The following is a 16,284-nucleotide window of genomic DNA, read 5'->3' as shown; positions in this document are numbered from 1 at the left end:
ACACAGGTAGAAGGGGGCATTCAGACTACACAGGGAAGTGCATTTTGCCTTTATGCTTTTTCACGTGAAGTTTCTGTTACACTTACCACGTGCTACATGTGCACTGTTCTCTTGAATTCTTGAATTTGCAGCAATGGTTGCGTGCATCTAAATACCAGCGACGATTCTGTACCTGTTTGCTTCACAACAATTATCCATAATCAGGCTTATGTTCAAAAACTGATAAAGCCATGCATTGTCTAAAGGGCAGTTGTGTTTAGATTGAGAAAAAGTGTATTTAATTTGGCTGAGAATACAGATGTTACGTGAGGCAAATTTAATATTGCCGTGAAATACGTGAAAGATAGAAGATAGGGTTTGCTTTATGGAACTAGACCTTCATGTATTTAATGTAGCATCTAGTCTTTGACATAGGTGAGAGGACACCTCGGTTTACATGAGGTCTTGATATAATACCTGTATTTAAATGTGAAGTTTGGATTTTATTATCAGTTCCAATGTTTGTTACCTTTAGACATTTTACCTTCTAACATGCTTTTGTACACATATGGATATCCAATACTTTTTTAAAATCTTGCTTTGAGTCTTTTACTTCCATGGCATCCTTTATCCATTAGTTTTCTTAACATAATTTCATGCTGTGTGAATAAATATTGCCTTTTATTTGTTTTGAGTGTAGAGATGTTGTCATTTGTATGTTGCAGTCTGTGCCCTTAGCCTCCAAGCTAAATATAAGTCTGTGTTCTCCTTGTTTGGGTGAACAATAGAACTTTTTTAGTTGAGGCTTTTTTTATTTATTAATAATTGAAAGTAAAAAATTCTGATAACTCCAGCAAAATATATTTTTAGGTGGACACAGTAAATAAACAGGTTAAAAATGGCATTTCAGTTTTACCTGGAGCAATTTTTGCTGCCAATGACTGCTGGGAGATGCACCAGTACCAGTGGGGAGGGAGTGTTGCCCTCTACCAATTTTTCCCAAACACCAAATCTGTGTAGGGAATTGATTTGAGCTACCTTTCAGCAAACCTCCTTGCCAGTTTCAAGCTTTATCCTTAGCTTGAAGGGAGAAAATGCTTTTTTAACTTTCAGACTTATTAGCTGTACAGAAAAATAGCAGGTAATAGAAAGGTAGCCATCTGCCATCCAAGAAGTTATTGACTAAGTTTCTACTACAGAATCTTTGATACTGAAGGTGATGTATAAGCCAGATCTATACAGGATGCCTGTTATCTCAGCTTGAATTTGCAGATAGAAAGAAATCTCTTACTTGTTAATAAAGCAATTTTTACCCGAACACTGTAGAGTCAGTAAATATAAAACTTCCAAGGATTAATTTTCCCAATATACTTTTTGTTTAAAAGTGCTATCGGCGTCTACATCAGCATTACAGAACAGCCAGGGTTTCTCTGCAAAAGGCTCAAGTGGTTTTTTTGCTCCAAGATTTTTTCAGTCAAAATGAATTAGGTATCACAGCAGAAGAAATTACCTCATTATCACAGAATTCTGGGAACCTTCAATACTATGTACAAATATAATTCCTGTTGTGATTTGTCTGTAGAAAGATACTTTCCCTAGTGTTCTTGTGATTTAAATTATTTTTCAGACTCACTTCAGAAAAAAGAAATAATTAAAGTCAGCACTACTCTTCCAGCTTAATTCATTTTTGAATGAAAGAGCAGCCTTCCTATTAGATGTCTCAATTTAAGCCCCATTTGTGTTTCTGACAAAACAAATGATCCCTTTGTTATTAGCTTTTAATCTTACTTAGGCAGGTCCACAGACTTTTCTCTTTTTTTACCTGTTATTAACTGAGAATGAGTTATTTAATGAAAGCTATGCAAAAAGCTGGTATTTTTTAAAAATGTGACCCAGTATCCTTTGAGATTCTTATTTTTATTTAATATTTTGTAAGTTTTGTAACATTGTGCTGTGTAAGATAAAACAGCGTTTACAATGACTTTTTCAAATGATCTTCTTTTATGAAAAGGACGTATGTGGAGATTTAAACATTTGTAAGCTACAATAGTTGAAATCTATGAAAGTCACTAAAGCAAGTTATCAGTCAGCCAGTAACCAAGGAAAAGGAGATAACTAGTTGTGTAGAAGAGGCAGTCGTGTCGGACCACTAGCTAACTATGACAAAAAAACAGGACAGTATCAAACAAACAATGTTCCCAAAACTTTGCTACCTTCTCTATACTGATTAAACAGCTGTTTTTCTCCAGGCTTTTCTTCTAAAAATCTCTTGTGTTATTAGGTTTTGTTGATGGGATGCTCTGAATTGCTTCTTCTTAAAGGTGCGACTGCATTTGACACATCAATACCAGGTCATTTGGTGTCTTATCCAATGTCCACCAAGACAATTGGAAGACCTTTTGTTTAGTTCTTTTAATTTCAACATAATCCCATGCTGTTTGTAAAATATGGCAATGATCTTAATAGCTCCACGTGCATATATATATATGTGTGTGTATATATATATATTTGCATATATTTTTTCTTAGAAATTATCCCCTGTGGTTTGTGTTTTCACCCCTTGTGTGTAGAGAATTCTCATATATATCAATATTATCTGCAGACCTGAATGAGAATGGGAGCATAGGCACCACTTAGCCTCCACTCTTTATGCATCAGAAAAATCTGCTAACGTTATTTTTTGTTTATTTCAGGTTTCTTTTCTCCATGGAAAACTCCAAAGCCTGTAAGTTCCCTTTCCAAATTATACACAGTGAGTTCATAAGATGACTATCATTCAAAGCAAATATCTGTAGACCTTCATCTAACCCTCCTGTTCCCAGCTCATGAGACACCTCTCAGCAGTGCCCCAGCTGTAGGTGAGACAGCATCAGGGGTGGCCTCACTGATAAGCTCTGCAGATCTGTTGACTTGGAGTCTGACAGCAGTGGTCTGGAGAAAGAAACATCTCGATGTAAAGATGGGTGTCAAGAACGAGAAATGCAGTGGCTCAAAAATGAGGGATCTGGAGAAGAAGGCAGCAGAAGGCCCCAGCAGTGAGGCCAGTCTAGTTGGCCTTCTGTTGGCGATCTCTTTGAAATGGACAACATGCACTTTTTCTGGTTTACAAGTGGTTTGAACTTAACATCCTCAAAGCGATTCTTATTCTTTCTTGCATTAGTAGATCTAGAGCTGGAAATAGTCACACTTTACGTGAGAGCTTGGACTCAATAACTTACTGAGGTGCCTTCTAACCAACATCTCTCTGTTTCTATGATTTTGACATTAAATCCCAAGGTCTGAAGAGATTTCCTACTGTAAGGTTGTAAGCAACTACTGCATTTATTCTGTTGACACCACATTGTATCATTTTTTGAAATTGTGACACATTCACAGTGTAAAAAGAAATCATAGGCTGCTATTTTAGGTTTTCTGGTTTGTTTTGTGGTTTGTTGTTTTGTTGTGGTTTGGTTTTTTTTTTCAATTTGGCTTTTTTCACACAGATTGTAATGACCTTAAAATAGTGCTTATCTCTCATCAGAGGTGTGTAGAGGATAAAAGAAGCCTGCCTCTGCCTGGAGGCTTCTAAGAGCAATAGAAATAACAATACCAATATCATATGAAGTATTTATAACTGTCTTATTTTTGTTGCGGGGAGGGGGGGGCTTATGTTGAATCTGGACGACTTCACATCTCATAATGGATCATGGTTAATGCATACCAAGATAATTTTTGTAGCCTGTCACATACAAATAGCAATTAATTAATCAATTGATGCAACTCCATCAGACTGCTTCATCTTGTAGTGGTTTTTTTGTAAAAGGTGAGAGGAAGAATGCAATACATTGGAATAAGTATTGCATACGTTTGTTTATTCACTTTAGTAGCAGGACGTTTGTGAAAATAAATCTGACTATTAAGGGCTAGCTTGATCTCACCAGTTTAAGGTTCCTGTCTGAGTGGGACATTCAACTTTTAATCCTAGGTGATGAAATAGAGAACTTGGAACTTGTTAAAGATCCAAATTCAAAGACCTCCCACCGTCAGTGCTCACCCTCTTTACATACGTACCAAATATACAAATATCAGCATATTGTTAATGATTGTCTGCACTTTGTTATATAAACAGTGTAGTAGTTCATACTCAAGTAGCATTTGCCAACAGTCATAATCTAGAGAAGCAACTTGAGTGATGCAGTTTTTCACGCAATAGTCTGAGGAAACCAGGGCTCACAGAAAAATACCGCACTGTTGTGTGCAGATAACATGCCGGCATGCAGGCTAACCATACACAGCTAGCCTATTTGGGGCTAGCCTCAGAAAGAGAGTTTACAAATGATTAACCAGGTTGAGATGGTGTGCATTCCTCTGTCTGTCACCATTTTAACTAGAGAAGTAATCAGACATAAATTTCTAGTGCCCATGACATGAAGATAAGATTGCAACCAAGTGCCTCTGAAGCACTGAGAGTCTGAGGCAGTCTGGAGCAGTAGGGCCAGCACCCAGAGGTCTGGAAAACCTTCCCAACACCACAGCCCAGCCTGTAGGTGTGTAACAGGAAGGAAAAACTGTAGGTGGCCCAAAACCACGTTTCTTTTCTGCTTGGGTGACTACTGCTGCCCCTTTGCCTCTCTGGCTGCACTGGAGAGAAACACCCACCATTCTTTAAAGCAAAAAGGGGACCACGGGCCATTGGCTGAAAGAGGGGAAAGAGACAAGCTCTTCTCCCTGGGGCAGAGGCTAAGGATGGCGTGCACTGCATCCTAGTGCGCCCAACGTCCCTGAGTAACCTACGCTGACAGAAATTTCCTGTGATTTCTATCCATATAGTGCATATATTCTGTATAACATATGTGATACAATTTGATTGGTGCAAAATGAACTTGAGCGATGCCACCAAACCACTACCCAGCTTAGATGTGGCACAGCACACCCAATACCATGCTTACTCTTTTCTAAGAGCACCTTTATCTGTGAGCTAGCATTGTGATAACTCACATCATTGCAAAACACTATGTAACTATTTAGCTAATTGATACGGGATTGGGAGGTATAGTTCCCCTTGTGTTTATCTGTTTTGCTAGGTTTTTAACTTCACGCTTAAAGATTTAGCGCTAACCAGCAAGCAAGAATTAGACATATGGGACTCAGTGGGGCTTCATCAACTGATCTTCAATTTCTTGTCCTTTCTCCGAGGAAAAGTTTGCTCATCAAAGATAATTATATTTTCCTTTCTCTTTTTAAAGCTTTCTTTAAATACTTTAATTCTATTCAGTTTCACATTTTGAAAGAGGTAAGTGTTCTATTTCTCTGGTACTGTCCAGGAAATAAGAAATCATTCACTTCTAGATAGACAGGGCCCCACATGTCTTTCTGCTTCATAGCTATACGATGGATAGTTCAGTTTCACTGTCTTAGACTCTTTTTCAGATTCCTCACTGAAGGCAAAACCGAAAGATAATTTTCCATTATTTTCCCTGAACATAAGAAACTTAGATTAAGCCCAGTTCTCCTTTTCTATTTAGACATGAGTTTCATAATGGGTTTATTTCTGGAGACCTTTGATTTTACACTTCCATGATACAACGCTATGCTCTATATATGTTTATATATACGGGAGTAATTCCTCTAGACCCAGAAGGGCTATCAGAAGGATTATTGTGATGCTCATGTGACTTGCCAATTGGCTAATTTACTCAAAACAGGAGATAAATTTATCTTGGTATGAAGGGTACCTGAAGGTACCCTAGGTACTTTCCTGTTCCTAAGCTATTTCGATAACTTGGGTATCTCCGTGTGTCACTGTATTACACAGGATCTACATACCTATAGTGTCCTCTTATATCACATCCTAGTTGCCGTCTTCTGTATCTATCTGACGAAAAATAAATGTGTCTTTCTTGAACAACATCGGCAAAATTGAATACAGTATCACATATCTTCATCACTAGCACTTCATAGCACTAATACTTCACTTTCTCTAATTAAGTATCATACCCCACACACACTAATGCATGAGATTCATCCTATGATTGACTGAGATACCTAGATATTCCTTTTCTTCATTGTTTCCAATGAACCAGCCCTACTTACTGCTGAAACCCTGACAGAAGCATAGCTTGAATTATAACACTACTCTGAATAAATAATGAGGTCCTCAACAACTTAAAATGGCCAATATCCCTATTCTGTTTATTTTTGAAGTATGAAGCCTCAGATCACTTGGGATGCACAGAGTGATAGTTACTCAGCATGTTCTCCAGGAGGACTCTAAAACATCTGTAGTCCACACATACTTGATGTGGGAAAAGTCTGATACTGTTAATCATCATAATAGAGAGCAAAGCCTACCTGCTGGGCCAAACACCTTCTGAACCTGAGAAACTAAAGGCAAACAATAATCAGAGAATTTGCAGAGCAAACTTGCTCTAAACTTGCAATCATCTTTGATAAGGCACTGCTGATTCAACACCAGAAGTCGGTGGCACTTAATTACAGTTCAGCTGGTTTCCAAAAGTCATTTTTTGCATAATTAACTGATTGTTGGCTTATGTGCGAGAATACACTGTTCTGGGGGCTTTATCACCCTTTGCTTCAGGAGGGGTCACAGGAAAAGCCAAATATTCATTTTCTGGGATAAACATTTGTGTTTTGTTTAACTTAGTCTTTTCAAATGTATGTGCTAATGCAATGCTAATGCAATTTAATTAGTATTCAACTCCTTCAAAAAGAAAAATGCAGATCCCCAAGTCTTCTATCGCACAGTCTATCATGTTATCTCCCTTCTGGCTTGTATGTACTTGTGTGACCACTGAGGGCAGTCTTGGAGAAAACATGGATTGAGGTGGCTTCCATGCTTAGACGATACTTTGATATGTACTTCTCTCCTGTAAATGGAAGAGTTGAAAAACTTATCCTGTGCTTGGGAGTTTGGTTGGATGATACCAGTGTCATTTTTGATATAAGAAAGAAACACTAAGAAATGAAAAAGACTGCGTCAGACTAATGCCCATTTTTCTTTTACCATGTTCTATATCTTATCATTGAACATTCGACTATCACTAGATACTCAAATACCTGCTGTAATAATTTTCCCTTTGGTTTTGTTTTTTTTTTTCTTCAATTGAAGCTTTAAATTCTGCTCACAGTTGCAGTAATCTGCTTCTCCCTGGGCAGCTAGCTATTTCCATGCATTCTCAAAAGATATAGCATTAAGATCATTCACTTGCTACCCAGTCTGGACACTTCTTTGTTAAGCACTACTTTCAGTTATGTATTTTGATGAATCTGATAATTGTATCTTCACAGACCCACAGATTCCACCTTTAGCAGAATAACTTCCAATAATTCAGTGGATTCTCTGAGAGGCACTCAACATGCCTGAGGGGTAATGCTGGGCCCTAATCCACATGGGATCACACTACCTGAGAAAGATCACATCTTCCCATGAGCAACAAATTAACAACTAAATTCAACCAAGTAATTTTATAAAAAGCACAACACACACCTTTCATCTCAAAAGACAGCAAAGGGATTTGCTAATTTTACAAAATGCATCTTTAACTGAAATCACTGTGTTTAATCTCATTGTGGAAATCACGGTTTTTGCAAAACTTCATCTTTATTCTCTGTGTGCTTTTATTCCAGATGATGGAACGATGGGAGAATCAAGGCAGCCCTCAAACAAGCCTGTCTGCCCCAGCTATGCCACAGAATATTCCCTATCCACCCACTCTTCACAGGAGTTCATTTCCCGATTCAACAGAGGCCTTTGATCCACGAAAACCTGACCCGTATGAGCTGTATGAGAAATCAAGAGCTATTTATGAAAGTAGGCGTAAGTGAAAGCCCTGTTCACCCTGCTGACCGTTTAATATTTTAAGCTTTTGCCTATCAATGCATCACTGCTGACAATTTTCTATCATTATCTTTTGCAATTTAAAGAAAACAACTATAATCCCAGTTAACAGAGAACATTATAAATTATTCAAAAATTCTACACATAGATATTTTCCTAGATCTTGTCTAGATTCTGAAGTATGACTTTCATAAGTTTTTTTCCTTATATTTTTGCTCTCCTCGTTTTGATTGTTAAATCCTTAGTGAACAACACATAAGCCACCACGTTTTGCTGTGCTATTTTTCTTCATAGTTAACCAATAGGAGGATGTGAATTTATCAACACAAAATCATTTCAGTTACTTTCATTTTCAAATGAAGTTTATTTTTATTTGAAATGTCTTCAATTTCAGATTTATTTGTTTTTTATAAAAATGAATTTTTCAAGTTTTCACGTTGTCCTTGGTAGTTAGAGAGAAACCTGTAACACTAATAAGTACTATTTGAAGATCTGTACAAAACAGAACTGAGCCATCAAGATTCCCATGTTGTTTTTATTTGTCATGCTTTTGAGGGACATACCACTTATTTTTCACAACAAGGGTAAAAGGGGTTAAATTTATTTACTCCTTATCTTAAAAACATTTTAGCTAAAAATGTTAAACTAAATTGTCCTGAGCTTTTGCGCTAATTAAAATCAAAGCTTCAAAATAGTTTATTTTTTTTCTGAAAGCTTTTTCATAGCAGTTATTACTTGCACATGCCACCTTTCAATTCATTTTATAAATTACTTTAGCCTATAGATCAAATTACGTTATAAATTACACATAAAATATTGCACTGCAGCTGCTCCAGATTAGCCCATTAATATTAGTTGGGCCCTGAGACATAGGGATAAACCTAAACTATCATGATCCATAATCTGGACTGTACAAATTCCTCCAGCATGCAAAGGGATAGTCTGAGGTAAATAGGTTATTGCCCCAAACACTGGGTTGGTGACACTTTTGTTTGCCTTGGCACTTATACTTTAGTTACAGCATCAGCATCTCCTGTTAGGTTTTGGTATTTCCAGTCCCCAGCAGGATAAATACGCTGGAAGAACAGCAGGGTCTGTTTTACATCAACTCTAACCTAATCTCTAAATTGCATCTCATATTCCTCGATTCTTTGTCGTTATGGCCAGTGCCACCATCTTGTGCCACCCTGGTCCATTTAGTGGAACATCTTTCAGTAAAGATTGTCACCATGAATCTCACTTTCCATAGTCCAGATCTTTTTTTTGGGGGGTGGGGTGTTTTTTGTTTGGTTCGTTGGTTTTTATTTATTTATTTAAGAGGTGCTTGAAATTAAGATCCTGAGTTTAAATTTAAGTACTTAAATAAATTGCTGACCTTTTTCAGCAACACCAGATATCTTATCCCCCCTAAAGATCAATTTGAGAACTTACGCTAGACCCTCTATAAAAAGTATTTTATCTACAATTATAAACATAGGCATAGGAACTGAGCTTGCCAGTGAATTTACAAACACCGTATACCCATGCTATATTAATATAATAAGCATTATTTATTAATGTAGCAAGTTCCTGGCCTGCGGATGTAATTCTTGATCAGACAGGGTACTCAAGACAATGTAAAAACAGTGGCTATAATTTTGAAACTTTAAAACTCTTTGAAGTATGGATCAGGATACAGTGTGGAGCAGGCCAAAGAGGTTTGAAAGAAATAGGACTAGATTTGAGCAAAGTTTGGAAATAGTTCTCTCCTCTTTCTCTTTCTCTTTCTCTTCCTCTTCCTCTTCCTCTTTCTCTCTCTTTTTCTCTTCCTCTTTCTTTCTCCTTCTCCTCTTTCTCTTCCCTGCGTGCAGTAAGGACTAGAGTGACAAATAAAAAGATTTACTAGAGCTGAACTGCTATTCCCCAAAGTGCTGGGATTTGTGACTATAAAGAGAAATTAAAAGAAAAAGAAACAATTCCGTAGTTAACAAGGATTTTGTGTAGTTCAGCACCTCTACTGAAAACACTCTTGCCTTCATATACTGCTTTAAGGAAAGGAAAACCCATAGCAAATAATTATTTCCCATATGGGTAATTTCTAGAGGTGAAGTATTTTAGCAAAAATCTGCACTTTCCATTCATCAGAGTCAGAACCATCTTTTGTAGTTAAAGCCATCGAGCCAAGAGTGGAAAAGTGCAGATTACAGACTTCCTGCATTGAAACAAATTGTCTTTGTAAGACAATTAAGAAAAAGTTATACATGCCATATGTATATATGGGATACATATTTATACGGCACCTTGTTTCATCTTGATCCCCCACTATGAAGAGTTCTGTATTTACAGAATTGCCCTAAATATTAATGAAAGCAAATAGGCTCAATCTATGTTTGCCCTTCATAAAATTGTGAGAATATATATCTGATGTCAACTACAAAGACTGGATTGCACCCCAAAAGATGATATATTACACCAAAAGATGATATATTACACCACTCAATAGAAGAATGCAGTGATTCAGGGTGCCTTCTACAGGTTTTCTGCGTACTTCTTTGTCCAACATGAACTCCGATCTTCTACTGATATAACCTTCTGCGTTCAGGAGCATATGCTACTGTGTTTAAATTGTTAAATTGCACTTGAGTTGTGTCCCAGAAGGAACGAGAAATTGTACAGAAGCCTTTTTCAGCCAGCTACCTAGCAAAATAGGAACTAAAAATTACAAAGCTCTTAGGCCCAAAACAAGGAAGTGTGGAATGAAAAGCAAGAGCTCAGTAACCACTCCTCCCAGATTTCCAGCAGTGTCCTGATCTTCCAGCTAATCCTGGAAGCTTTAATCTGTTCTCTTCTGACACTGGTATCCTTTGAATATTTTCTCCAAGCCTTGGTTCCACAGTTGCCAGCCAGACCTCTTCTGCATTCATTCATATCCCTTGGTCAAAAATAACTGCCTCCAAACATCTCTGTTCTCCCTGACGCTTTTTTTTCTTGAATGCCATAAGCACAAATTTTAGCAAATTCAATTTGTCAAGCCTTTGATTGCTTTTATTCTCTACATAGTGCTAGTGTTTCCTGAAATGAGAGAAACAACAGGCAGGAAATCCATTACTGAGGCAAGAAATTGTCATCTAAATTGAGTATATGGGAGGGAGAGTTTCAAGATAATACACACTTAGTTTCCTGCCATATGGCTGTGTCAGGTTGGTTATCTTCGGTGAAGACATAAACTTAAAGTGCACAGGAAAAGTTCAGCTACTTTGGGTTTTTTAAGCACTTCTTATCTGAAAGCAAGTTTGCCTTATCTCCTGGCAAGACCGGAAAAGAAGGAGGTTCATCTTCTAATAATAGTGCAAAGAAGCGAACAATCATGACCTGGAAAACGCAAAAAGAAGGAGATAGTGTTAGGTTTTTGTTTCTCTCACAGTGAGACTCTGCTACTAAACAGTTCATTTTCGTACTGCCATAGCTCTGAATTTCTACAGAGCCTCTTATCAGAGGATCTCACCACAGTCAGTGCTCACCAGGACCTCATCAAAGCCTTCTGCTTCCCTATCAGAGAGCTCAGCAAGTTGTGCATCACAGCGTAGTTCTCTGAGGAGCACAAGCGGCGTCACTCGAAGCAGAACAAGAGCTAGACCCAAGGAGCCTGATTCACAAGCATTTGCTCTAGCTGCTAGGTGTGCTTGTCCCTACCTAATGATAGCGAGAAGGGCTTCAAGCAGGAAGTCTCCATGAAAAAGGATGATTTTCATTCTACAGGAATGTTTTTTCCACCTTAGGCGTGTGAAGGACCTGCATGACCTTGTGCGATAGGGAGATTTCAGTTTTTAATGATCACATATGAATTACAAAGTACTACAGCTTCCCCACTGGAAGCGGTTTTGTAGAGGCAGTTCTAACAATAGAGCTTTGAGACAAATCAGATGACCCATAAGTACAAAAGTGGAGTGCAACTTTATTTTGTAAGTCATAGCTCCTTGGAAAATTGTCACACGTTAGCTGTTACATGTCAGCTCTTACCTGTTACCTGTCACCTGCCTCTGCTGCCACCCGTCAACCGCACTCAAAAGCTCCAAGGAACCAAAAAGCAGCATAAAGTGTTTCCAAAAACATCATCCCAAACAGCTGCATAAAAGTAGAAGGGAAATTGTTTTCTTCTTTCTTTCTCTTTCTGCACTACATTTCCACTTCTCTCTGCTGTTCTTTTGGGGTGGTGTTGGGGTTTTTCTCCCACTGATTTCTTCTCCCTGGTAAAAAGAATCTACCCAGCTTTCTGCTGTAAACATTATTTTGCAAAACTCAGAAACAGAGGAGAAAACCTGCTCAAATAACTAAGTTCTTTTTCCTTTTTTCCATCCCGCTATAAATCTCACACATCTTAAAGGCAAATCCTTTACCTCCTTTCTCCTTATGAAAATTCTTAGAGTGTAAGGAACAGTGTGATTCTGCTGATAATCATGGAAGTTAGATACAGGAACTAGAATATGGAACATCAGACCAGGAATGTCCTATTAATGAAAAAAATTATAAGACATTATATGCACCAGATGTTATGGCTGTAACTGGAGTTCTGCAGCTGTCATTGGCAGAACTCCTTCTCCTGAATTTAATATTTTTGCCTTCATAAATTTTTTTTAATGTCTCATATTTTATATTGAACACTGTTTGCTGTAAATATGCAGTTTATAACAAACTTTGTTCAGAGGCCTGTGTAGGCAGAAATTAGTCAAACAGGGGACACAAAGCTGTTGGGAATCGTAATGCTATATTTCTTCAGTTATAAAATGTATAATAGAAGTTTGGTTTTATCTTTCTCTAAAGAAAGCAGTAAAATAAAACATTTTTTTTACAGCAATTAGGTTACATTTATCCTTTAGTGAGTGTGGTAGTCCAGGACTGGTGATATGAGACAGAAATGCCAGTAGGAAGAAAGAGATAAGCTAGTGATAAGCTCTCATTAAAAGTGAAATCTGAACAATTACAGTTCCACCTTTTAGCGGAAGGACAAAGGTTCCTTGCTTCGAAATCTCCCATCTTATTTTCTCCTCTGACCATGTATCATGAATTCATCAAGTTATTTTCAAATCCATGATCTGTCTTACGCACTGTATTTTATTTTGTGCCAGAGAGTTAGACAAATTGGAAAAGAACCAAAAAGCAAAGTCCACCAACAGCTGTGAAACATGTAAATAGCAAATGTATTAGCATAATGCATTATTAGCCTTCATAAAATAAGGGGTTTTTTCTTATGCAGATTTATGAATAGCTTTCTCTAAGGGTCACAGACAAGCATTTCCATAAATATTCACAGGCTACCTCTAGAATATCACTGCAGGTATTCAGCACAGATATGCATTAAAATACCAGCAATAGGAAAGATTTGACAGACAGCACTATACTGACTCATAATGCATAACTTTGAAAATACCATTTTTGCAGAAAGGTACTAAGGCCATCAGGGTTTCCTAAATTTGATACTCATAGAACAAAAAACACGGGGTGCATAGAACTGAATTGTTTATCACCTGAGGAGGTCTATGGCGTAGTCTACAGCTAAGCAGAATCTTCTTGTCAGTGCTTGTTGGCTGAAGACCTACGCAGTTACAGTCATAACAAATGAAAGAAATTTTCCCCATAATTCTTACGGCAAATTTTTCTGACAGTATTTTCCTGACAAAAATTTTGCTTCTTAACAATTTTTCCCGTTTTTGATCATCTCTAGTGTAAAAAAAAATCACGTTTTGGTTATGGGGCTTTAAAAAATATATATACATATATGTGCATATGTATATATATGTAGCACTATGATAGCATTAAATACATAGTATTCCGAAGGATTCTAAAAATATCAAGGGTTTTTTTGTATGGGTAAAGGATTTGGCTCTATAAATTCAGAAAATTAGGTTCTAGTTGCAAGTCTTCCGTGAGAGCTCAGTTTGCCATATCTTTCAATATTTCTGTTCACCAGTTACTGCCATTTGTATCAGTAAGACATGCCTGGTTTAACTTAGTAAATAAGAGTATTGGGAAATTATTAATTATTACGTATTATCATCAAACTACTCCTTGTCTTACAGTATGAGCAACTGAGTTATAGGAAGGTAATTTCTCAAAGTAATTTCCAAACAGTACAGGTTGTTGTTTCCTTTCACCTATTGCTACCCCAAGCATAAAGAAGGTCTAAGAACTTATATTACTAAATGAATGTAACCTTTTTTTTAATAAGAGATGATACATAACAAAAGGAGAGGAACTTTAGCAGACCAGTGTCAAATTTTGTACTGTTCATCACTGCAGAAAGAGTTACCTGCCGTGACAAAATGGATTTGTTGGTTATAAGAACTGACAGTGAAACCAAAAGCATTTTCAAACGGAATTATGAGAATATCATCACCACCGTACTGTGGATGTAAAGTGATTTTGATTGCAGGATTGCAAAGTAGGTCCCAAATGACCTATGCTAATATGAAGTGTCAGTTTTACAACTGATGGTGGTATTAAAGATGCAGCATTTCTTTCTCTTGAACAATTTACACTTTACTAAAAGGTATACAAATAGATTTTCATCTGCAAAGTGTTAGAGTGTACTTAAGAAGCCAAAGTAATAATTTAAGAAAACTGACTTGTAAGCATTGGAGAATTGGTCACAGCTTCATGAGACCAATGGGAACTGCATTGCCTACGTGCTGTTTCAAACTATTGCTTGCCCAGCTTTGGAAAGGACGTTGCAGCATGATCATATTCATTCTGCTCATTCATAAAACTCCTGTTTACCTAAAGCATGCCTGGGACTGAGATGCTGAAATATAAATGTTTCCTAGTGCTAGTTGTGTTCAACGTACTGAGCATTCAACAAAGTATGATCCAGAAAATAACGTAGTATGGACAATAAATATTATCATCTCTATCTTTCATCAGCATCCTTCTTCCTCCAGAGAATACCAGTGACTCCACTGCTGCCAATAAGAATACTCTTGTGTCATGTTGTAGGTGAACTGTAGGGCTGTACCTTGACAGCAAAGAAGTCTGGTATTTTCACCACTTGTTTCAATAAAGTCAGGATTGTGCCCCAGGTCTTGTTTATTATTTATCTGTTTTCACAAGTATTTTGCAGTTTTCAGTTTCAAAACCATGAGTGTAATTTATTTTAGATTAAACATGAAGCCAGATGTGCAAGCTTTTTACTATTCTATCTTCTAATAGCAAAATTAACCTTGGCCTTGCATTCATCTGATATGGAAGGAATCTTGATGTTTAGCAAGACTCATTCTCCAGAGCACATAGAGTAGACCCCATGGTAGAGGCTGATTTCAGTAACAGTTATATACAAATAGCAGTTCAAGAAGGCTTCTTAGTTTTACTTCACTGATTTTTATTTCTAGGACAGGTTAGCTGAACTATAAAAAATAACACAGAAATTTTACAAAGTATTTTATTATTCATTCAAGCTCTACTTTGTAATTATTTCATTCTTATTTCACATAAAAGACTACAACTACTCATGGCAATGCAGCCACAGAAGTTCAACCAAAAAGGCTTCGTATGGAGAATACAGAAATCTTATGTCAACATTTTAAAACTTTCTGCACTTTGAATGCCTGTTCGTGGGAGAAGTGTTGGGTAGTCTGGTCTCTTTGTCCTGGCGTCTCCAAACATGCCTTCTGCCGTCTAATTTCCTAAGAGGTGGAGGCAGGAGTTTTAACATAGTAAAAGTTTAGAAAATGACCAAACTAATTTAATAATAAGTAAATGGAAAGTTACAAATTGCCTCGTGTAAAGGTAGTTTCCTATAAAAACTAATTGACAGGTTTTTATAAAACAAAGCTTGCTGGAGTCTCTCTGTATTTCGGTAAAATTACCAGTTCAATCAGTTTGTTCTTGGCAGATACAAAGCACCAGGATATGCACGAAGGACGTGCATTCTGCTTGGCTGAGGACCAGCCCTGGTGGTCCTTCCTCTTCACTTGGCAGTCTCTGTTCTGTACGGTCTTTGAGCCCAGAACTGTGTGAGTTTTAAAAGAACTGCCTATATCTCTGCGTTTTAGATCGGGAGACATCTCTAAGTTCCTTCTCTAAGTGCCCTACGAAGTCCCTTCTTATATGTTAAATGTTCTTCGCAGATCTTTCTTTCCTCTTTTGAAGTTTTCTACTAGTTGCTAACAGTTTGCCTATCACATGAGCACGGCTCTTTAGAGGTTATGTTTTATTTTACAAAGTGCCAGTGACATAATAACAAGTATCCTGTACTGCACACAGCCCCAGACTGCTGACAGCAGATTCTTCCTAAAACGAACACTGCTCTGCTGTAGTGACCAAAAATACAAGTCTGCACTTAGGTTTATCTTTCTGATGATCATAAGTTTAAGGGCTTTGAGGCTTGATTCAACACCTTCAGCATAGCACAGTTCCAAGTTTCCTGTGTGTGAATTCCTAAACTACAAGCAAAACAAATGCTAGATGCTGAATGGTTGATTACAAGGTGATAATGA

At 37.3% G+C, this 16,284-nt stretch overlaps 1 protein-coding gene across 10 annotated transcripts in view; it reads left to right on the top strand.

The window, feature by feature from the left end:
• MAGI2 (membrane associated guanylate kinase, WW and PDZ domain containing 2) overlaps positions 1-16,284 on the top strand; it is a 755,492-nt gene that overhangs the window by 659,309 nt on the left and 79,899 nt on the right. For 9 of the 10 annotated variants that reach the window (XM_063323526.1, XM_063323524.1, XM_063323521.1 and 6 more), the window contains 2 exons: positions 2,673-2,704; positions 7,606-7,795. In XM_063323526.1, coding sequence (XP_063179596.1) covers positions 2,673-2,704; positions 7,606-7,795 — 222 coding nt within the window. The remainder of the gene's footprint in view (positions 1-2,672; positions 2,705-7,605; positions 7,796-16,284) is intronic. The other variant, XM_063323523.1, reaches the window with a different exon arrangement.

This window comes from Chroicocephalus ridibundus, chromosome 1 (genome assembly GCF_963924245.1).
Source record: "Chroicocephalus ridibundus chromosome 1, bChrRid1.1, whole genome shotgun sequence".
Classification (NCBI taxonomy): domain Eukaryota; kingdom Metazoa; phylum Chordata; class Aves; order Charadriiformes; family Laridae; genus Chroicocephalus; species Chroicocephalus ridibundus.
Note: the sequence above shows the minus strand (reverse complement) of the source record. Positions and strands in the feature narration are given on the sequence as shown.